This window comes from Hordeum vulgare, chromosome 3H (genome assembly GCF_904849725.1).
Source record: "Hordeum vulgare subsp. vulgare chromosome 3H, MorexV3_pseudomolecules_assembly, whole genome shotgun sequence".
Classification (NCBI taxonomy): Eukaryota; Viridiplantae; Streptophyta; class Magnoliopsida; order Poales; family Poaceae; genus Hordeum; species Hordeum vulgare.
The window spans coordinates 298,830,479-298,853,878 of record NC_058520.1 but is presented as its reverse complement, the minus strand read 5'-3'; the positions used below and the strand labels follow the sequence as shown (position 1 = coordinate 298,853,878).

Here is a 23,400-nt window from a genome sequence, read left to right as displayed (position 1 = left end):
CGGATCAAGATACGGCACGCCACCATGGGGGTGACGGCCCGACCCTTGCCCATCTGACACCACACCCGGGTTTTGATGTGACGCGTCGCTAAGAGGGTTACGCCCCCAACGAAAATCTTTTGGGTTTCGTCTCCATAAGAGTGGCTGAGTTTTGACGTTGGCTCACCAAGCCTATCACAACCCTCCTCCTTTACCCGGGCTTGGGACCGGCCAGGTTGAGATAACATAGGCGGAGTTTTTATTTGTCCACAAAGGAACAAATAATTTACAAGGTAAAATGGGAGGGTACAGATGGAGAATTTTCTATGAAGACTTTCTGTAGAATGTAAAAACATATATTTACTACATTGCAAGCACTGTACCTTTGGAGATTGTGCCCACTACGCATTTTTTCTGCTATTTTGCTATATAAGTTTTCAGATCTTTAATGTATACCCACCCTTATATTATACATAAAGAGATCTCGCTTGATGAATATAATTTTGTTTTCAAACATGAGGATAAAGAAACAAAATGGTTGACTTTTCTGAATAGCTAGTATTTCACTATTTTGCTGGGTCGATCGAAAGGGTTATCATATCATTACCTGTAGTGGTTTGAACTAGATATGGTCCCATGTTTAATTATCCACTGATAACTTTGGTGCTTTGGCTGTTACAGTTTGGTAAAGATAGTGCAAGAGCTACATATGGTGTTCTCCCTGCTGCTAATATTCCACCACCTTATGCACTTGCTTCCATATCGGCTGTTCAATTTGATTATTACGGGCAGCGGTTTGCAACTGCTGCATTCGATGGTACAATTTGTACATGGCAAGTTGAGGTGGGTGGAAGAAGCAATGTCCATCCTACAGAGTCATCCTTGTGCTTTAACAGCCATGCTTCGTATGTGGACTGAACTTGTTCATGTAACTACTTGCAATGACGATACAGTTATGCTGTATCTTATTTTTTTATTGATGACAGGGATGTTGCATATGTGGATGCAAGTGGATCTGTTCTTACTGCAGCTGGATGCAATTCAAATGGCGCAAATGTTGTTATCTTGGATATGCTAGCTCCACCAGCTACTTGTCAAACTTCTATTGTGTGTCATGAAGGTGAATTAAAAAAAGTCCATTCTAGCTTTTTACTTGGAATATTTTATAGTAGAAGAATACTAATATCTATAGCAGCCTAAGTTTTAAAAAAAATGACATCTGTCCTAAGTGTTGAAGTGAATAATATTAATAGGCTATTATAAAAAGTAGAAATGGAGCACATACTAAGAAATGACCGTCTACAAAAATAGCAGTATTGATCTCGTAAACATGTAAAAAGAACCGCTGAACTGGACGTCATTAATTTTTTATATTGAGAATGTACCATAATCCATGTCATTTTAAATTAAAAAAACGCTGAGAAGGCACAAAAGTGCACAGCACCACAAAGGGTGAAAACAAGCAAAACACCAACAAAAGAAAAAGAGAACGACAAAATGATAAAAATCTTTCTTGACATAACAAACCTTTTTTTTTACTGTAAAGTAGATAAAAGTAGACGACAATATTCTTCTCTGCTTTATTGAGAGGGGTTGGCCCCTATACATAGTAGACAAGACTTGACCGACAAGCCAGTAAGTCTATTCGAACTCTAATACGATCTCTAAATTGGCTGGACCCTTTCCTAACAAACTTACTTAATCAACTAGGATTCCGAAGCCATAACACTCCACGTTTGATGGGTTGGCCCACATAACATCTCTCCCCTTCTTGAAAAACAGCTTATGCAAGCTGTAACTGTCTTCGAGGAACTGGCAGGAGCGCTGCCTTTTCATTAATAGTGTGGCATGTTTTGAAAGGGGACATGCCGGAAACCCCAAGATCTGAAAGATCACACTAAGTGCCGCATGCTAACTACTCATGAATTTGGATCGCTCTTGGCCGGAAGGCTAGATTGCGCCGCATGATCTCCTCGAAGGTGAGGTGCGCCACCTCGATGTAAGTCAATCTTGTGCCTTTGAAGATTCGCCGGTTCCTCCCCTTCCAGGCATTCCACATAACATAGATGAGGCAGCCGCTGCGTCGCCTTCCCAAATTGTTGTCGGTATTCTTGAGGCCAACATCCCACCAGGCGTCATTTGAGGGGGAACTGGCAGGAGCGCTGCCTTTTCATTAATAGTGTGGCATGTTTTGAAAGGGGACATGCCGGAAACCCCAAGATCTGAAAGATCACACTAAGTGCCGCATGCTAACTACTCATGAATTTGGATCGCTCTTGGCCGGAAGGCCAGATTGCGCCGCATGATCTCCTCGAAGGTGAGGTGCGCCACCTCGATGTAAGTCAATCTTGTGCCTTTGAAGATTCGCCGGTTCCTCCCCTTCCAGGCATTCCACATAACATAGATGAGACAGCCGCTGCGTCGCCTTCCCAAATTGTTGTCGGTATTCTTGAGGCCAACATCCCACCAGGCGTCATTTGAGGGGGAAGCTGCAGTCGGTGCAAAAGGCCTATCCCACCCAAGTCTGGACAAGGTTGCGGACTGCTGAAGTGAACGGGCAGGTCTTGCATAGTGTTCTGCATTCTCGTGGGCGCGGAGGCGAAGTTGGCAGACGGAGTCATGTGCCCAGCCACGCGTGGCGAGCCGGTTAGCTATAAGGATCGTGTTGTTAGCAGTTTAATTAACCTGTCCTGGTCGAAGTCGCCAGCATCAATGAAGAAGAGTTGCGCGCACCGGTGACCCCGGACATAAATCTTGTCGTAGTTGAAGCAAAGGCCCCAACGATGGGTTGAGGGGATGAACACGCTGTGGCGGGGTTGGCGCTGAGGTGCCCGATGGCAGAACAGTTGCTAGTGCTGCCGTGGAAGGTGCCGGAGTTGTGTTGACCACATGAGGCTCGTGTCCAGATGTCGTTGGAAGGAAATGCCGCTGCTCTTGAGGTCAGACGATCGTTGAAGCTTGATGCCAACACGAAGACCCTTGAGCAGCCTTGCTATGCAGAGAAACTGGGACATTGTTAACGGCTCATTGTTGTGGCACATGAGGGCTAGAAATCTGCTGCTGTGGTCAACAACCGAGGAAGTGAACAGCAGATGCGCGAACTGCCCAAGTTGAACCCCTAACAGCATGCCGAAGTTGTGCTCAAGCTAAGTACCAGAATTGAGTGTAATCGGTGAGGTGGTAGGCTGCGGTCCAGACCTTGTCACCCTTGTCCGTACGCAGCCCACGAAAAAATTGCTCGCACCTGTTGAGACAAGCGAGAGGGTCGACCAAGCCATCACATGTTGGGAAGTCTTGTGGAAGCGAGGCACGACGGAACTGTAACCTGAGCTGAGGTGATGGTTGGGCAGGGGCTGAAGGGAGGTGATGGGCAGGGTGGATCCATAAATGGGTTGCGAGGGTGGTGCGGTCATAACGGTGTGTAAAATTGGTTGGCAGGTGGGGTCGTGAAGACGACAAAGGGGTGGTGAACTGTGGTTGCTGCTGCTGGTAGGCGGGTGGGTGGCGATCCGCCTGTATGGTTGGGGTGCGAAGTAGCCTAGGTTGATGCTAGCAGGTGGCTGCGGCGAGTAAGGAGATGGCTGGAGGTGGTGGTGGTGGTTGGGGCGGGGGGTGTTGGCCATGGTGCGACGACAGTTAGGCGATGGAAGACAGGAAAGCTAGTGGGGGTGGTGGAGCACGCTGTCGCTGGGAAGGAAGGCCCGAGACACGGGGGTTGCGTCATGGGTGATGAGGAATAATACAGAAATCAAGTCAAATTTGTTTTGAGTTATTCTACACACCTCTACTCCATTCTAGATAAGTTGGTCCTCAATTCATAGGTTGCATTTGCTTTCTTATCCTATAGATAATGTTTCTAGAGTCTTCTAGCTGTTTTCTAGAATCTTCGAGCGATAAGTAGAAGTTGAGATGTGGCGGTTTGCCAAAGCCCTATAAAAAGAGGTCTGCACCTCTAAGATCTTGGATTGAACTCCTGCTGCCATGTTGGCCTATTTTCGCCCCTAGAGTGATATCTCACGCAACACGTTGAAATAGTTCCTTCAACGCCAGTGTCGTACACTTTGTAGCAGCAGGATGGAATTGTTCCTCCACAACCTTGTGCTATTTCAGTAACCCTGGGACCCAAAGATGGGTGACACCCCTAATTACAACACCACGCCAATAAAAGTTAGGTACCGCCCCTGCCCCAACGGTAGCAACACCGCAAGACCCCTCACACCTGCCGTTGCCCATTGCGTAGTCTCTGCCTTGATAGTGTCAACGAGGCGGGCTATGCTGGGCTGAGTGTTTTTGAAGATGACCACCATCATAATGCTTGCAGACGCACCATGCCAACGACATGATGATCGAGGATGTGCCATTCCTACCTGTCGCATGCTTGTTGCCACCAGTCCACAAAATCATAACCTAATTCCACATGGTGCGTCAGAAAGAGCAACCGGTGAGAAGGTGCGCCATCATCTCCTCCGACTGGTCGCAAACAAACAGCTAGGTGCACCTTGCAAATCTTGTCTTACCAGTCCCTCAGCGGTCCAGCAATGATCTTGACAGGCAACCCATGGGAGGGAGGCTGTCTGTCTGCCATGCCGCATTCGTGTCAGCACCAAACCACCTGAGGAGGGATCAAGAGGGTAAGTGACTAGGAGGAAGGATCATGTGGATAAGTTGTGTTGTCTGCCACGAGGCAGTCAGGTCAGCAAGAAACCACCTAAGGTTGGATCAAGAGGGTGAAGTGACTAGATTTCATAGGTTAGGGTTTAAAATAAACGGTTTATGAGTTAAAGGTTGAATGTGAACTTGCAATAGTTAAAGGTTGTGAAGTGGACTTCTTTCTATAGATATAGTAGGGATGGCTGACCATGGACTTCATCTTGTAGGAGGAGCCCGTTCTCTTTCTGTGTTCGACAACAACATAGGCTGTGGATCCATCTCACCGCTGATTGTAACTGGTGGGAAAAGTGGAGATGTGGCATTGCATGATTTCCGGTTCGTTTCTACTGGAAAGAGTAAGCATTACAAAACTTCTGCCGGGGGTAGCTCCCGTGGAATGATTTGGCATATACCAAAGGCTCATTTAGGTAAGCTCTCACATTGCCATGACACTCATCAATTCTAAAGTTGAATTTCTGTCTTATCACTTGTCTTGTATCTGCAGGGAGTGTCACCAGTCTATCGACCATTCGAGATACCACTTTATTCTTGACCGGAGGCAAAGATGGAGATGTAAAGCTTTGGGATGCTAGAAATTTCCAGCTAGTCTTTCATTGGCCGAAGTTGCATGAGCGGCACACATTTTTTCAACCAACCTCCAGGGGCTTTGGTGGTGTTGTTAGGGTATGCTATATCAATAGAGTAGATAATTTTTAACAACATTGTTGTTGACTTTCGGTCATGTTATGACATAATTTTCTTTTTAATACATATGCATGTTTATTGCAGGCTGCTGTAACGGATATCAATGTCTTGTCTAATGGTTTCGTTTCGTGTGGTGGCGATGGTTCTGTGAAGCTTGTGCAGATAAAGAATGAGTTTGCCACAGTACATCAGGACTAGAACAAGCAAGACAGGAGATGTGTTGCTGTGCATGGTTTGTCCTGGTGAAAGTGCTTGTTGATTTAATCTCGTCATGCGATTGTCTGTTTCATGAGATGTTAAGCTCTTGTGAGAGATGGCACATCAACATGATGCCATAATTAAAAGCTGGGAAAAATATGAATTTAGTGGAAGGAAGCTATATGAACCTCAAGTAGTCCTCAGTTCCTCGTTACCTGCCTGGCCGGGGGCAATTCTCAAGCTGTATATATAGCGGGTCACTTTGGTGTTTGTTATCACTGTTTGTACGTTGCATCCGATATTGCAAGCAGAGTTTCTGTATACCAGGGCAGCAGAGTTGTCTTGATTTATACCATGGTGAACTCTCTGTGAGTGAAGCACAACAGGAAGGTTGTAAAATTGTGAAGTGTAGTGACATCCAACTACAAAATCTTCTGTTTGGTTGTTTGTTCGCTCAGGCCCTGTTTGGTTTCAATAAGTCAGGTGACTTAAAACCAGTGACTTATAAGTCACGCCTGTTTGATTGTCATCTGACTTATAAGTCACCTTTCCATGCAAAAGTGAATAACTTATAAGTTTTAAGTTGGGGTGGAGCAACTTATGACTTATAAGTTGGGGTGACTTATAAGTTGAGTCTGTTTGGCAAAATAAGTCATTTTTTGCATTTTTCAATTTATAAGTTGGTGACTTATTTGGAACCAAACAGAGCCTCAATATAGAAGTGCTGAATTCTCTGCATGATTGATGACATACATCAATGTGGCAACTGGACATCAGGTCAACTCTGTATATTTTATACCATCACGCTTCTACAATTTTCAGATAATTATCATGTTATATTGCTGGATGCGTTTTTTGGTGCTATATTCAAGTAATTTGGTGCTAAATGTACCGAGGAATTGATGATGTGATAATAAATCAAGCCATAGTTGATTACTAGAAGGACAGTGTGCGCTACCGTGCCGCTTATGTTCTTGGGGTTGCACGTGGTAAGTTTTTTGAAGTTGTGAAAAATATTTAAGTGTTAGTTGGTTTGGCGTGTGGGGTTACAATGCAATGTTTTCTTAATTAGATATGCTACTCCTACGGATAGACTTTACGAAATCATGGTTACAGATGGATGTGTCAATTTATGGTTAAAGTTTAGGGAAAAAGTGGGTCAATGATGAAAACCAAAAAAGTTATTGGTGGGAGAATGTTTGGTATTGACCAATACGCAGTGAATTGTTCGTGAGTGTATATTTTTCTTTTTTTATAATGGTGTTTGGGTGGATCTTTTTGATCATGTGATTGGACCTCTTTTAGTTACATGAGAAAGTTACTTTGTTGGACGTCATGTGTTATGCGGTACTAACGTGTCATGGGCAACATTTCCGTTTGTCAACCAAGGCCACACCATCTAGGTACTTACCAAGGGACACATTCATCAAGAGATCTCACAATGAAGTCTGTGTCAACGACCCAATCAATTGTGCATCCAATTCAAATTGAAGACACTCAAATGAGATCCAAATCAATTGTGCATCCAATTCAAATTGAAGACACTCAAATGAGATCCAAATTGAAGACGGTTGAATGAGGGGGCTTTAAAATGGGAGAGGTTAACGAAGTTTCATTGCTACAACCAAGGATTGACCGAGGCAAAACCAAGGCATTAGAATTGTATACCTCGATCGAAAGGGAAAGCTTAAGATTAGGGAGCATAGTGTATTAAAAAATGAATGAGAGATCTTGTGAACTTGTTGATTCGGTCAAAAATGGATGACCCAATTCTAAATTGAAGACCTCAATTGATTGTGAGGCCTTAAAACCCAGGGAGCTTAATGTTATAGAGGATGTTGCTGCTCAGTTCTTGCTAAAGCGGTACTCTTGATTGTTGCACGACTCTACATATTCAAGTGTTGGCATGTTGCTAGATTTTGAAAATGCTGTTGTAAGCTGTGTGAAAACTGCTGTAAACTGAAGCCGATGTAAACTTCGAGCTCTGCAAAAGTTGAAAACAGTGATTGAAATAACTGTGTAGATTTGGATATGAATTATTTGTAATGCCCTCGGGCCCTAAGTGAATAAGTTTATGTGCTAATTGACTATAAAGAGGTGGCATATGAAGTGATATGTACATTGTTTGGCAATTGAATGGCTATTTTGCAAAGGAAAGTTATGACAATGTAAACTATTCATAGCTAACACATACTCGATTCAACGACTATGCAAAATACATGTAAATAGATAGTGACTGTAATATTACCATAGTAGATATGGACTACAAAAGCACATATGGTCCACGTGATGATGACCTCAACATAACTAGCCTATGTTGTTATGCAAGACAAACATCAACCATTGTACTGTAAGTTTTGTTCATGGTATGTTCGTTCTCCTCCTCTTCAACGAGAACCGCTTGTGTTGGCGCTACCCCTCGTCGTGCCACTGGAGGTACATACTCATCATCGCCATCATATTTAAAAAAATTATGATTCAACTTGCTATCATGAATGAAATTATGCAATGGCATGCAAACAGTGATGATACACTTCTCCGCACAAGTGAGAGGATTGGGACCCCTTTCATATGCACCACTTCTGCTTGAGCACCCCAAAAGCACGCTCAACGAAAGTTGAACAACTCATACTTCCGTTGAGGTGGACAATAACGACGAAGACAAAATTCTGGTATATGGTATGCACTCCCCTTTTTTCCAATTTATTTCATACATAGCAAGAAGTTAATCGAAACCAATATGCAAGAGCATAGAACTGGACATTATCTAATCACAAAGTCAAACAACAATTTGCAATCATTTGCGCGTAGAAGCATTATAACAAACACATATGAAGAAAAATTCATTGAAATAGTTAAACATGCACTGGACACTAGCAATATGTAGCCATGAAGAAAACACTAGGAATATGCAGCCATGAAGAAAACACTAGCAAGAAATCATCATCATCACCATACTCTCAACATATACTCTGTACAACAAGTACTCATCCCAAAACAACTCGATGATTTTTTTAACAAACACAATATGCTAGTTCTTTGTACAACAAGAACACGAAGGAGGGGGTGAGGTAAGAGGGAAGAAGGAGCGTGACAGCGCGTATTATTGACCAATGGGGGTGAATGTGAGTTTTTTTTAACAAATTCTTCGAAATAAGCTATTTACTAGAAGAAATAAAGATTAGGCGGTATGAAAAAATACTTGCAAGAAGAAAACTAAGCTAAACATGTGTTCAATGAAACGACAGAGTCATCAAAATGATGGAAATCATGCATACTGCTATGCCCTCGTCCTCGACCCCACCATCGCCTCCAAGAGGCTCACGTGAAGGTTCTCGCGGGTGCTGGTCGGCGGTGGCAGCAGCATCAACATCCTATACCGCGACACGCTGCTCAAGTCGGGGCTCGGAGAGAAAGACTTGCAGCTGACCTAGACAGTTTTCCATGGCATTGTAGCAGGGCAGTCCCGCTCCCCCGTTGGCAAATCCAGCTCGACGTCCTCTTCGGCGACAAGGCCCACTTCCGCCGTGAGTTGATATGGTTCGAGGTAGTGGACCTCGACAGCCCCTACCACACACTTCTGGGCAGGCCGACACTCGCCAAGTTCATGGCGATCCCCCATTACGCCTACCACAAGATGAAAATGCCAGGTCCTAAGGGCATCATCGTCCTTGCCAACGACTACAAAAAATCGATTGAGTGCGCGCGTGATAGTAGCCGGCTGGCCGAGGCGCTGGTGATCGTAGAGGAGAAGCGTCAGCTCGACCGGCTCGTGGCCCAGGCGACCGAGCAGCTGGCCAGCAAGGCGACGTTCCAGCCATCCAAGGACACCAAGCAGGTGCCTCTTGACTCGTCTAACCCCAAGCAGTGCATCACCATTGGCGCCACCCTCAGCAACAAATAGGAAGGCGAGCTCATCAACTTCCTTCATAAGAATCAAGACATCTTTGCATGGTCGCCCAAGGACATGCCCAGTGTTTCGAGGAAGTACGTCGAGCACAAGCTTCATGTACGGCCGGATGCGAAGCCGGTCAAGCAACCCCTGCGCCGTTTTTCTGAGGAGAAGCGATGTACTATAGGAGAAGAAATCGTCTGGCTGCTTGCAACCGGTTTCATCATGGAAGTTTTCCACCCGGACTGGCTGGCCAACCCAGTCCTGGTGCTAAAGAAGAACAAAACCTGGTGCATGTGCATCGACTACACCAACCTAAACAAGGCGTGTCCCAAGGATCATTTCACCCTGCCCCGGATCGATCAAGTAATCGACTCCACTGTCGGCTGCGATTTGGTGTTCTTCCTGGACGCCTACTCCGGCTATCACCAGATCAAGATGGACCCGGCCGACCGGCTAAAGACCTCCTTCATCACCCCATTTGGGGCCTACTACTATGTCACCAAGTCATTCGGCCTGAAGAACGCATGCGTCACCTTCCAACGCTGCATGTAGAAATGCATCCTGCCCCAAATAGACAGGAACGTGCACGTCTACGTCAATGACATCGTCTTCAAATCCAAGAAGCACTTCAGCCTCCTCGACGATCTCTGGGAGACCTTCGCCAACCTGTGCGAGTACAAGGTCCGGCTCAACCCGGAGAAGTGTGTCTTCGGTGTACCAGACAGCCAGCTCGTGGGATTTTTCATGTCTGCGCGCGGCATCGAAGCCAACCCGAAGAAGATGAAGGCCATCGAGCGTATGCACAAGCCAACCAAGCTTCGCAACGTCCAAAAGGTTGCAGGTTGCCTGGCGTCAGTCAACCGGCTAGGCGAGAAGGCGCTTCCCCTCTACCAGCTCATGAACAAGACGACCAAGTTCGAATGGACCGACCAGGTGGACGAATCATTCCGCGACCTCAAATGCGCCCTCTCTAGCGCCCGTCTTGGCCACGCCGACTAAGATGGAGCCTATGCTCGCATACATCACGGCGACCACACGTGTGGTCAGTGTCATCCTCGTGGTGGAGCGATCGGAGGAAGGCAGAGCGCTGACGGTTCAGCGCCCTGTTTACTATCTGAGTAGGTCCTCTCCGCCGCCAAACAAAACTACCGCCACTACCAGAAGATGTCATACGACATATACTTTGCGGCGAAGAAGTTGAAGCAATACTTCCAGGAGCTTGTGATCACCATGGTGATCACGGCTCCACTTTCAGAGATCATGGGCAACCGGGAAGCCACCGCCCGGATCGCCAAGCGGATCATCGCCATGGCCGACCACGACATCGAGTATGAGCCGCGTATGACCATCAAGTCCCAGACGATGGCCGACTTCCTCATCGACTGGGCCGAGACCCAGTTTGTGCCGCCGCCTCCGGACTCCATGCACTGGCGCATGCACTTCGACGGCTCCAAGATGCGGACCGGCTTGGGAGCCGGCATCATCCCGTCGTCCCCAAAAGGGGACCAGCTCAAGTACGCTCTCCAGATCCACTTTACCGCCTCCAACAACGTGGCCGAGTACGAGGCGCTCTTCCACGGCCTCCGACACGCCAAGGAAATCAACATCTGGCAAATTCTCTGCTTCTGCGACTCACACCTAGTGGTGCAGCAGGTTTGTGGCGAATGGGACGCGAGGGATGCCAACATGGCCATCTACTGCTTCTTTGTCCAACAGCTCACTAGCTCATTTGAGGGCTGTGAGTTTCACCACGTCCCCCGGGCAGAAAACGAGGCGGCGGATGCGTTGGATAAAGTTGGCTCCACCCGCTAGGCCATCCCAATCGGTGTCTCCCTCGAGCAACTGCACAAGCCGTCGATCAAGCCGGTGTCCATCTTCATGCCCGCGGACCCCTCCGGCTCCTCCTCGGGCTCGAGGGCTCCGACGGCTCCTCCCGCGTTGCCGGCTGCTGGACCGATGAGTTGCTGGCCGTCGTGTGGAGCCTCCGAACCACTACCAACCGGTCAACTGACTTCACCCCTTTCTTCCTTGTGTACGGGTCCGAGGCGGTCATCCCCACGAACATTGAGTTCAAATCGTCTCGTGTCACCTTGTACATGGAGGCAGACGCAAGAGAAGCAAGAGAAGACGGCGTCGACCTACTCGAGGAGGCATGCGAGCTGGACCTGAACCGCGCGGCCATCTACCAGCAGAAGCTGCGACACTACCACAACAAACGAATCAGGCCCCTCTCCTTCCATGAGGGGTACCTAGTGCTCTGGCGGATCCAACAAACCGCCGACCAGCACAAGCTATCCTCCCCATGGGAGGGTCTGTTCATCATCAGCAAGGCATGCACAACAACGCGTACTATTTGATAGACGCCCAAAAGCAATAGAAGCACAAGAGGGACGCCTCCGGCGAGGAGCGCCCGTGGAACGCGAAGCTCCTTCGTCCGTTTTACTGTTAGAAAGAACCAGTGTATGTATGTATCCTCCACCCTTTTGGGCCTAATGAATGCAACAGGTGTCCCAAGCCGATGCTCGGGGCATACCTTCTCTTTCCTTTAAGAACACATCGTTTCTTGGGCGAGCCCCTGGTCCGGCTCCCCGGACCCTGGTGCTCGTTGGCTGTCCCAAGCTCTTTCTCTCTTCGAAGCCGGTTAAGTGATGTAGGCCAAGCAAACCACCCCTACCACCCCGCCTAGCTACAGAACGACTCCCGACTATCTGGCTTGTGGGACTCTAGGACGGGAATCTCGCCGCACACAAACACTGCTTGCGAAGGAGCATCCGGTTCGGGCTAACCAAACCTTTTACAATTTCCAACCATACACACCCTAACTAAAACATCTCCGCGGCTCCAGAAAACCCACGGACGACTCCCCCAGAAGCAGATGCCCCGTCGCAGTCATAGACCGGCCCTCAGCTGTTCGGCTGGCGGGTCTGAAGCCGAAGAGATGAGGTCTTGGGTAACGGAAACCAAAAGGAGAAAAAGGAAAAGGATGAGTCGGCACGCATAAAATTTTTGGGAAAATTTCAAAGCATGCATTTATACACAAAAGCATAAAGGCCCACGGCCGCAAGTTCATTACATCACACCCCTAGTGGGTGGAACCATGGACTAACTAATGCAGGAAGAAAATAAAAAAAATCCCAGCCGATGGAGGGTCCATACTTCACTCGAGCGCCTCCGCAACGGTCGAGGTGGAGGCCCCATCCTTTGCTCGGGCGCATCCCGTAGCAGCCGAGGTAGAAGCCCCGTCTCCGACATCAGCGCACCCTGCATCGGCCTTCACGCCCGTGTCCTCCTGTGACATGAGGTCGACGTAGGCGTCATCGCTCGAGTCGGCGCCCTCGGTGTCCGTTTCGACGGTGCTGTCGTTCAGGTCGTCCAGGGCCAGTAAATACCGGTCCTCCAGGATCACCGCGCCGTCGGCTACCCACTTTGTGAAGAATTCATCCAACGGGGCAAATGACGCAAGGTCGCTTGCCCGCACAACCAGCTTGTCGGCGATCGCCTCCAGCTCCACGTCCGTACCGGTGCGCTGGGACACGAGCAACTCCAAGTTCAGACCTGAGTACCACGACTTGGCAACTCGGAGCGCCATGAACGCCGGCTCGTGCCACCGAGGCGTGGCAGGCGCTCACTCGCGACAGCCGGCTCATGGAGCCTGGCTCCACTGCGTTTGGCCAAAGGGTGCGAACCAGCGCCAGCCTCGCCTTCTGGAGCCACACCATGGCCCCAAACCACCTCGGTCAGGCGGGCCTTGGCGGCGATTCCCACGTCGTCCACCGTCCAAGGGGCGAACGCCTCGACATGGACGCCCAACGCTCGCTGCTCCTCACGATGGGCCTCCTCCCAATGTGGCGCAAGAAGGAAAAATCAAGACAAAGAAAACTTACCGGTCAGAAGCCGGTCCACCTCGTGTGCCTCCTCCTGCAACTCCTTCTCTCTTGTCGACTAGGCCTGGACCCGGCGGGTGTGCTCCTATTGCGCCGCCTGCGCCGCCTCAACCGCCTTCGCTAGCTCATCATCCTTGGCATTCAAGGCCTCGCGGTGTCTCGCCTTCCGCTGCTCCATCTCCACCCGATGGGCTGCCTCGCGGTCCCTCTTCTCCGCTTGAAGGCAGTTCACCTCCGGCGCAGCCGGCCACACTTGTCCCGCAGGAGATCTCATTGCTGGCCGGCTAGGGCCAGCCGGCACGGGACGTCAGCCAACTGGCTTTCGGCCGCCCGGTATTGACCCAGCTACACGTTGAACGCGACCACGTGATGATCGTGGTGGGCGTGCAAAAACAAGGATAGAAGCCGTCGCGGTTAAGACTCGGCCCGACTACTTCCCAACCAGCCCAACTCTCGGGGCTACACCTAGTGGGTGCTCTTGGGCGCCCCCACTTGAAAGATTGTGAAGAAAAAACAAAATGAAAAGAACAAAGGGGCAGAATGCCTACAACGGACCGCTCGAGGTGGGCCAGCCGATCCTGAGCCGTCTGGGCTGCCCGCTACTCCTGCTCGCGGCACTCGGCGAACTCCACGATGAGTGCACGCACCCCGGCTCCCAGCGAGCCAGGTGCTCTTCCACCAGAAGTCCCGCCGGCCACGGCCCAACTCTCCACCGGCCAAGTCCTGGAGCCGGTGCCGGCTCCGACTGTGGCCGGGCCTCACGCCGTCACGATAATGGACCTCGCTGGTGAAGGTGTGCTCCCAGCCAACTCCTTTGACGAGTAGGCCCCGCGTGGTTCCTTCGTTGTGAGGGCTTCGGCCTCCGGTACCCAGCCTCCTACTTCGCGCCCAAACCGGACCCCTCGCCAGCCAGGTCGCTGACATCGTCTGCCTTGTCGTCCAGAGCCTTTGTCCTTGGCGACGGGACCTCGGCCTCCGACGGCGTGACGACGGGCCCCTCCGCGTGTCGTCTGGCCCCTACTCTGGTCCCTTGGCAGCACCTGCTGCACTCGCATCTGCGCGCGCCTCCTCGACAGCCCAGGCATCCGCCTCCGCGTACTGCGCACGGTCGTGCGTTCCCTTGGACTGCTTATCTCTAGTCGGCGGATCCGGAGCCGACCCATCCGGTTGCGGCACCCAACCCGCCGACTCCATGCGGGTCTCTTCGGGTGCCTGCTTCTGGACGGCCTCCTCTCACGGACGTCACTCCTGTTCGCCAAGTGCCTTCTGCGCTGCCTCTAGCTTGGCCCATGCGGAGCGCTCCTTCTCGGTGCTCCCGCCGGCCTCCGCCGCCGCTGTCGGAGTTGTCCTCCCGAGGGTGCACGGGGCCTTGCTCGACGCATTCCGATGGATGTAAACAATGACGAAGAAAACAAAGATAAAAGGGAATAAGCCGATCGAAGGCCTTACCCGGTGCTGACAGGGATCGCCTGCCTGACGGGTCCCATTGGCGCGACCCGCTGCTTCTTCCCGCCGCCGGTCGAATGCCCGTCGGCTGCTCGCTTGGGAGCCAGGCGGGAGCTCGCCGGTTGCTTCCCTCGCCCTCCTGGTTTGCCTTGTCTCCGACGGAGCCGCGGTCGGTTGTGCAAAGTCGCTTCCTCGGCACACTAGCGTCCTCCTCCATGGCCTCCGGGTCCTCCACGACGGCTACATCACGCGACGTCGGCGGCTCAACATCATCATCGGACCAACCCCATAGCATAGATTTAAAGAACTCACTAGCTGACCCGGACTCCTACGACTCCGTTGCGTCATCTCCCGACGCCTCGCCTCTAGCTCGGGCCGCGTCCCCCGGCTGCACTTCATCGGCGTCCTTGATCTCCTCTGCGTCTGACCCTGGCAAGTCGGCTATCGGCTCGCTTAGACTTGCAGTCAGGTAAACAACTGCTACCGCGAGGGGCACCCGACGTAAGGCACGATGAGGTGGCATGAACAACAGAGAAAAAAGAAAGGGCAACACGTTGCTTACCACGGGGGCCAAATGCTGCCGATCAGAGGGAGCCTTGCCCCATTGCCACTCCCCCTCGTCCATCCTGGCTGCGGAGATCAGGTTCACCCTTCTCGTCATGTGCACCGCCCTCAACTCCTTCGTGGAGAGCCGACACGGGTTGCGTCGACCGCCCATTTAGCAGATGAGGTGCAGGCGATGCTGCAACGGTTGCACCCGGCGCGCCACCATGGTGGTAAGAAGGTCCACGCCCGTGAGGCCCTCCGAATCGGTCAGCTAGGCCAACCGGGCGCAGAGCTGGTCCACCTCCTTGACCAACTGCGGCAGGATCGTCTTCAAGTTTAGCATGGCGATCGGAGGCGCGTTGACGAAGTTGGGCAGGTTGATGAGGTTCAGATTCAGCTCGACGTTCTTCACATAGAAGAACCCCTTCCACGAGTTCTTCACCTAATCCTGCAGTGGGAGCTTGGGGAAGATGGCTCCCGTGCGGTGGTAGAAAAAGGCCGCCCCGCAGGTGGTCATCTCCTTCAGGTTGGTGCTTTTATTCAGCACCATGTGCTGCTTGAGGAAGAAGAGACGACACGAGAGGTCCAGTCGCGGCTCGATCCCCAGATAGCCCTTGCACACGGAGACGAAGGCCGCTAGCTGCAGAATGTCGTTGGTGTTGAGGTGGTAGGGTTGCAGGCTGAAATGCGCGAAAACCGGTGAAAGAAGCTGCTCGCCGGCTGCGTGAACCCCTAGGCGAAGCGCTCCGCGAAGACCACCACCTCGTCATCCCGCAGGGCCGGGGCATATTCTGCCCCCATGATGCACGCTTCCACAAGCCCTATTGGTGGCAGCTTGTGGCGATGGCAGAGGCACTCGATGAACTCCCCGTCGACGTCACTGCCGTCCCAGGCAACCTTGGTCGTCATCGTGCTCGGTGGAAGCTCGGTGCGCGGGGCCGAAGGCAGTGGAGGCCAACAGACCTCGGCGAGTCTCGACGGCGTGCAGCAGCACGGTGGGCATGCGACCTCTCTCTCTCTCTCTCTCTCTCTCTCTGCAGGAGGGGGAGTGACGAGGATGACAAAGGACGGGGGCAGGGGAGCGAATGGCTCTCTCCGCCCCTCCCCTTGCCCATTTAAACCTCGCTTGGGGTAGTGGGGGAGGGGATCCGACACGCACGATCCCCACTACCCCGCATCACACGGGAGGCATTACTGTGCATTGGGGAAGTAAACCGTCGGCCTTGACCCACAGAAGATCCACACGCGTGGGCTGAGACCGCGGTCCAGCGGGCCCCGCCTCGCGGCCCGGTCTTGTCAACCCGCGTGGCATGTCAGGCCACGACCCATGTCATGCCACACGTGGCGCCCTCTCTCTGCTCCTTGAAGAGCCCGATGCAGCCCGCGGGGCGCCAACTGGCCGCAACCTCGACCCATGAGCTAGTGAACGGTCCGGCTACGGGTCCGCGGGCCTCTCCTGCTTCGGGGACTACTGACAGGGAGGGGGGGGGGGTTAACCCGGGGTAGGCTCATTTGGGGCACTCCCCCCTTTTTAGAAAACAATGTGGGAGTGGACCCTTCCCCCGCAAGCCGACAACCCCGTGCCGGCTCCCGTGGCCGGCTGAGCCACATGGGTCCGCTCGGGGCGGAGCCGCTCGCCATACGGCTCATGGGCAACCCGCCAGCCGGATGGTCATGTCCTGTCACCTCACTTCGACTGACGCGACAGGAGTGCATCATCACATGCATGGCTACAACAACCCAGGTATCATTGACCATCATCGAGTGCGACCAATCGAGGCGGCACAGTGACGGCACGCCTCCAACCTCTCCATTATCTGCCCCCGCGTGGCTACAATGCGACTACCCGTACTGCTGAGTACAGCCGGCTGCCACAAGACGACGCCACATAGTGCGTCCCATGCCGCGGCGTGACACACACGCACCAATAGTAGCGACCGGCTGGCGGGCCCAGCTCCCGATGGGACCCTGTAGTCGGCGGGCCCTACAAGCGACAAGACTCCTTGACTGGTCGGTCCCCTGGCCGGCCAGAGAGGCTACTAGCCGGGTCCCCCAGTACCATATATGCTTATTGCAAGCCACGAGGTTGGCATATAAAACCCCCTAGCGCTAGCCGATGCAAGAGGTTGGCCAACTCCACCACACACATGCACCCACATAGGAGAAGTAGAGAGAGCAAGCCAGCTCCTTCTTCCTCCTCCATCGAACATCTCAAGGAGAAACATTGTAACTCACGTGATTCATCAACCAAACTAGCATGACTAGGGGTGTTACCTCCCACATAGGGCCCCGAACCTGGTTACATCGTGTGTCTCGCACCTCTTGTCCATAGTCCCGTTTTTGGAGCCCGCCGACGTCCTTTCGGCCCCAACCACTCTGGATAAGCCACCCAATGGCATCAGTCATGAGAAAACGATGACATTTCCCAGTCAGAATGCTTGTAGGTTAAGGAAGATGGCATGGGTTCACGCTTTTGTCCAAGATTTCCGCTACTAGTTATGTTTGGTGTGTCGGCCTTTGAGGCCCTATCTATGTAAGACTTGACCTTAATGGTCTCTATTTGTATCAAACGATATGTATGGATGTAAGACTCTTGTAATCTAGCTTATGTGTGTTCAATGAGCATTGATCTCTGGGATCACTTTACACGTGCATTTGGTGATCACGACTTATGAGTCGGGGTCCCCATAGAGCTTGTATCAGAGCGATCCTGACTGTAGGAAGCCTTAGTTAGCATGGACGTTAGTTAGGATAAACCCCTTTCCAAAAGCTAAACCTAGCATCTGCACTTAGGAGTTCCTGCCCTTCTTACCTCTTCCACTCTACTTCAAAAGCATTACTGACACCCTCCCCTTAAACCTTGTAGATGACCGTCGTACCCGAAGACCTCCTAGCATCCGGATTTCCCCTACTCCTTGATGACAACCTGGAGAAGTGCGAGTTTCATCGTCGTCCATTTTCCTCTACCACGAGAACTGGGTCGATGCCACCATGAAGGAGTACCATGTTTATGTGGTCATGAAGGCAAATGACTCCCTGACGAGTTGGTTCTTTGAAGGGCCATACATGGAGACTATAGCGTTAGTAGTTGAGACAGCCGCACGGAAGACACTCATCCACCTTAGAGACATATTCCCAGAGATGGCTGATGAGCCGGCTACTCGCCACTTTCCTTTTGGGAAAGATGATATTGGCGAGAGTTGGACGTTGATTCCATCCCCGAAGGATGGAACACCACTCAGATTCCAGACCTACTTCAGCCTCTCTACCGACAGTCTAGCACACAACCTTATTAAGGAGTTCGTGAAGCTCCGCTAGGAAATTCACCACACTCGTGAGCTACTCTGAATAGCTAAGGCGAAGCTAGACAAGATCAAGAAGGATGGACCCTCGATGGACGACTAGCTATCGATTAAAGAGGAGGAGTACCCCTAGCTAGAGATGCACCCACATGTCGTCATCGCATGAGTGGGAAGGAGTATCACGCGCTCTTCACCGATCCACCGACAAAGCATCGTCGGGATGGAACTCCTCGTCCCCCGACGCCCATGACGAGAGACGATGCCCATGCAGATGATGACCAGGAGGAAAACCTAGAGGAGCGTGAGTATGAGACTGAGAACTCCACCACTTGAGTCCGAGAACCCCCAGGGTAGGATAAGTTATGTATCCCTCATGCCAAGTCGAGTCCGTGTAATGGTTCATATGAAAGCATGCGTGCTTGTCGTTTGTTTTAATGCTTGTGTTTTGATGCAAGTCGCGCTTTTGCCTTAGGCGACATGTAAGTGATTGCATCACCTATCTTATCTTAATGTTATGTGTTGGGTATTTCGACCTTTGTTTGTCACACTTGCACTATACCAACCCCCTTAGGCGCGTTTTCCTCTTGTTGCTATTTCTTTTGTCTATTCCAGTTGTTTGACTTGGATGCTCCAAAGAGGATGGTGACTGCTACCCACACCAGTAATTTTGGCAACCCCAACACCGACAACTCTACAAGCAGCCGGAGGCTAGTGGGTCTGCTCAAGTTGGAGGTCACGAGGAGCACCCACAAGGCAAGATTGCCCGCCATCACATCCACTAAAGAACATGACCATATCTCAGTTTCTCCAAGTTCTCCCGGAGTAACATCAAGCCAACACCGCCGCTATCGAGAAGATGGCTCAAGTTCTTGTGAATAACCAGCAGCAAGGCGGGAATGACAATGGTCGTTCCACTCTGTCGGAGTTCATGAAAAATTCGCCCCCGACCATCACTGAGACAGCTGAACCTTTGGATGCTGATGAATGGATCCACACCATAAAGGACCTCCTTACACTAATCAACTGCAATGAGGACCGTGAGAAGGTTCTCTATGCCTCCCACTGCCTCGTAGGTACTACCAGAGCTTGGTGGGATGGATTCATGGTCATGCAAGGCGAACGTGTGATCACCTGGGCTGATTTCAAGCAAGGATTTCGAACTGCCCACATTCCTTCTCGGATTATGGCCATCAAGAAATGGGAATTCCGAGCGCTGAAGCAAGGAAGTGGCTCCGTGAAGGAGTAGCTGAAGAAGTTCAACCTCGTGTCAAGGTATGCGCCTGATGATGTCAGCACTAAGGCAACCAAGATTGAATGCTTCATGGAAGGACTTCAACAAACACTACAGTATCAACTCGTTGTCTATGATTGCCAGACTTTCCTCGAGCTGGTGAACAAGGCCCCCATGCTTGAAGACAAGCGTCATGCCATGGAAGACACTCGCAAACGCAAGATGATCAACAACAATAGTTACAACAACCAGAAGACTCGTCCCTAGCAACCAGCCTCAGCAACGCCAAGCTATCAGCCTCAGTAGGCCAGGACTCTTGCACCTCTTCCGAGCTACCAGCCTTAGTAGTATGCCAACCCCAGGCTAGCGTACAACAACCCCAATAACAACACTTGTGGAAAGACCAACAACTTCGGGAAGGTCACGTGCTTTGGGTGTGGTCAGCCTGGACACATCTCGAAGCAGTGCCCCAACAAGAAGCCTGATGCACCGTGCCCCAATCCGCCAAACCAAGGACAAGGCCGTGGAGTGCCACCCAGGAACCAAGCTCCCCGCAACCTGCCAAACAATGGCAAAGGCCGTGTGAACCATGTCACTGCTGAAGGAGCCCAGGAAGACCCGGATGTTATACTGGGTATGTTCCTTGTCAACTCAACCCCAACAATAATTCTGTTTGGTTGTGGTGCTTCGCATTCTTTTGTTACCCAAAATTTTGCGCTAGAAAGTGGTATGAAACCTACACCTTTGGGTAGTCATACGATGGTACAAACCCCGGGTGCACTATTAAGGACCAAGATAGGGTGTAAAGGAGTTGAGGTTAACATCAACGGGGTAGACTTCTTAGCAGATCTCATCATCCTGAAGTCATAATGCTTGGATGTGATCCTGGCATGGATTGGTTAACCAAGCACCAAGGCTTGTTGGACTGTGCCAAGAGACTGTTACCATGACCAATAGCCAAGGAGTTGAAGTCAAGTATGTTCCCTACCCTACCTCCGCTCAAGCCCCTTAGGTTAATTGTCTGTTGGGAATTGAGTTGGATCAAGTGCCAGTGGTATGTGAATACCCGGATGTCTTTCCTGATGAGCTGCCCAAGATGCCTTCTAACCATGACATTGAGTTCATCATTGAGCTGATGCCCGGACCAGGACCCATCTATAAGAATCCCTATAGAATGGGATCCGAAGAGTTGGCTGAATTGAAGAAGAAACTAGCTGAGCAACTCAAAAAAGGATTTATTAGCCCTAGTGCCTCTCCTTGGGGATCACCTATTCTATTTGTGTTAAAAAGGGACGGGACTATCCAACTTTGCATCGATTACCGTTTTCTCAATGAAGTGACAATAAAGAACAAGTAACCACTCCCCAAGATAGAAAACCTGTTCGATTAGCTGAATGGTGCCAAGGTGTTCTCCAAGATCGATCTCATGTCTGGGTACTACGAGTTGAAGATCAGACCCTAGGATATCCCAGAGACATCATTTGTAACCAGGTATGGCCTGTATGAGTACACGGTCATATCATTTGGGTTAACCAATGCCCGAGCCTACTCATGTACCTCATGAACAAAGTCTTCATGGAGTATCTGGACAAGTTTATCATTGTGTTCATGAACGACATACTCGTCTTCTCCAAGTCTGAACAAGAACATGAGCAACACTGGAGGATGGTCCTGTACAAGCTTTGGGAGCACCATCTCTATGCCAAATTCAGCAAGTGCGAATTCTGGCTGCATGAAGTTGAATTCTTTGGTCATATGTTGACAACAGATTGATTGTTAGTGGATCCTGCCAACATTGAAGCCATGACGAAGTGGAAATCTCCGACCAATGTGAAGGAAGTCAGAAGCTTCCTTAGACTCGCCAGATACTACCGCAAGTTTGTTGAAGGGCTCAAGCATCACCCGACCAATGACTCAACTCTTGAATAAGGACAAGAAGTTCGAATGGATGCCAAAGTGTGAGGAAAGTTTCGAGGACCTCAAGAAGAGATTGACAACGATCCCAGTTTTGGCCACTCCTGAGGAGTTTGTGATATATTGTGATGCATCGAGGACTGACCTTGGTGATTTCCTGATGCAAGAAGGTAGAGTCGTGGCATATCTATCTAGACAGCTACACCCGTATGAAGAGAACTACGCCACTCACGATCTTGAGTTGGTAGGCGTAGTTCATGCCTCGAAGACATGGCGTCATTACCTTCTGGGGAAGCGATGTGAGATATACATGGACCACAAGAGTTTGAAGTATATTTTCACTCAAAAGGAATTGAACATGAGGCAGCGAAGATGGTTGGAGTTAATCAGGGACTACGACCTCAGTGTTCAATACCACCCAGGAAAGGCCAATGTGGTAGATGATGCCTTGAGCGGAAAGGCTTGTTCCTTGAATTCTATGATCAAGGAAAGGCTACCTGCCTTGTATGAGGAATTTGAAAGCTTCCGGTTGGATCTAGGTGCACTAGGATTTTTGGCCAACCTCGAAGCGAAGCCTACACTGATGGAGGATATCAATGAAGCTTAGAAGGGACACGAGAGCATGAAGGCATCAAGAAGAAGATCAAGAATGGCAAGGCCCAAAGATTCTCAGTGGATGAAGAAGGAGTTGTATGGTTCGGGAATCACATTTGCGTACCCAACAAAGTTGAGCTCAAGAACCTGATCTTGTAGGAAGCACATCACACTCCATATTACATCCATCCTGGTGGAACCAAGATGTACCAAGACCTCAAGGAAAGATTCTGGTGGCATGACATGAAGAGAGAGACAACTTCTTATGTCACTAAGTGTGACATATGCCAGAGGGTCAAAGCTGAGCATCAGCTACCCGCTGGGTTGCTACAACTTCTCAAAGTGCCTGAATGGAAGTGGGACAAAGTCCAGATGGACTTCATCACCGGTCTGCCCAGATCAAGCAAAGGACATGATTCCATTTGGGTCATTGTCGATCACCTAACCAAGGTGTCCCACCTCATGCCTGCCAAGACAACCTACACTGGGAACCAGTTGGAAAATCTCTACATCAACCGGATTGGAAGCCTCCATGGAGTCCCTAAAGAAATTGTGTCAGATTGAGGTACCCAGTTTACCTCGAGGTTCTGGAATAGATTTCAACAAGCCTTGGGAACCAAGCTATCCTTTAGCACCGCTTTTCACCCTCAGACAGGCGAACAAACAGAACGAGTACATAAAATACTCGAGGACATGCTCCGTACCTATGTTTTGGCACATGGAGCCAAGTCGGAAGACTGTTTTCCCTTTGCCAAGTTCTCCTACAACAACATCTATTAGTCCAGTCTTCAGATGACGCCATTTGAAGTGATGTATGGGCGCAAGTGCTGCACTCCCATCAACTGACCAGAAACCGGAGAAGGGCTGGTCTTTGGACCGGATGTTCTCCGTGAAGCAGAGGAACAAGTTCAACTCGTCAAAGAACGTCTAGAGACAACCATGTCTAGACAGAATAACTACACCAACTCACATCGTCGAGACATGAGTTTCCGTGTTGGGGACTATGTCTATCTTCAAGTCACACCTCTCAAGGGCACAAAGCGCTTCCACGTCAAG

At 50.6% G+C, this 23,400-nt stretch overlaps 1 protein-coding gene across 2 annotated transcripts in view; it reads left to right on the top strand.

Moving 5' to 3' along the window:
* Positions 1–6,026, top strand: part of LOC123443688 — a 48,332-nt gene extending 42,306 nt beyond the window's left edge. For both annotated transcript variants that reach the window (XM_045120190.1, XM_045120189.1), the window contains 5 exons: positions 661–884; positions 966–1,099; positions 4,857–5,057; positions 5,135–5,313; positions 5,419–6,026. In XM_045120190.1, coding sequence (XP_044976125.1) covers positions 661–884; positions 966–1,099; positions 4,857–5,057; positions 5,135–5,313; positions 5,419–5,532 — 852 coding nt within the window. In that variant the 3' untranslated portion in view covers positions 5,533–6,026. The remainder of the gene's footprint in view (positions 1–660; positions 885–965; positions 1,100–4,856; positions 5,058–5,134; positions 5,314–5,418) is intronic.
* Positions 6,027–23,400: the final 17,374 nt, after the last annotated feature.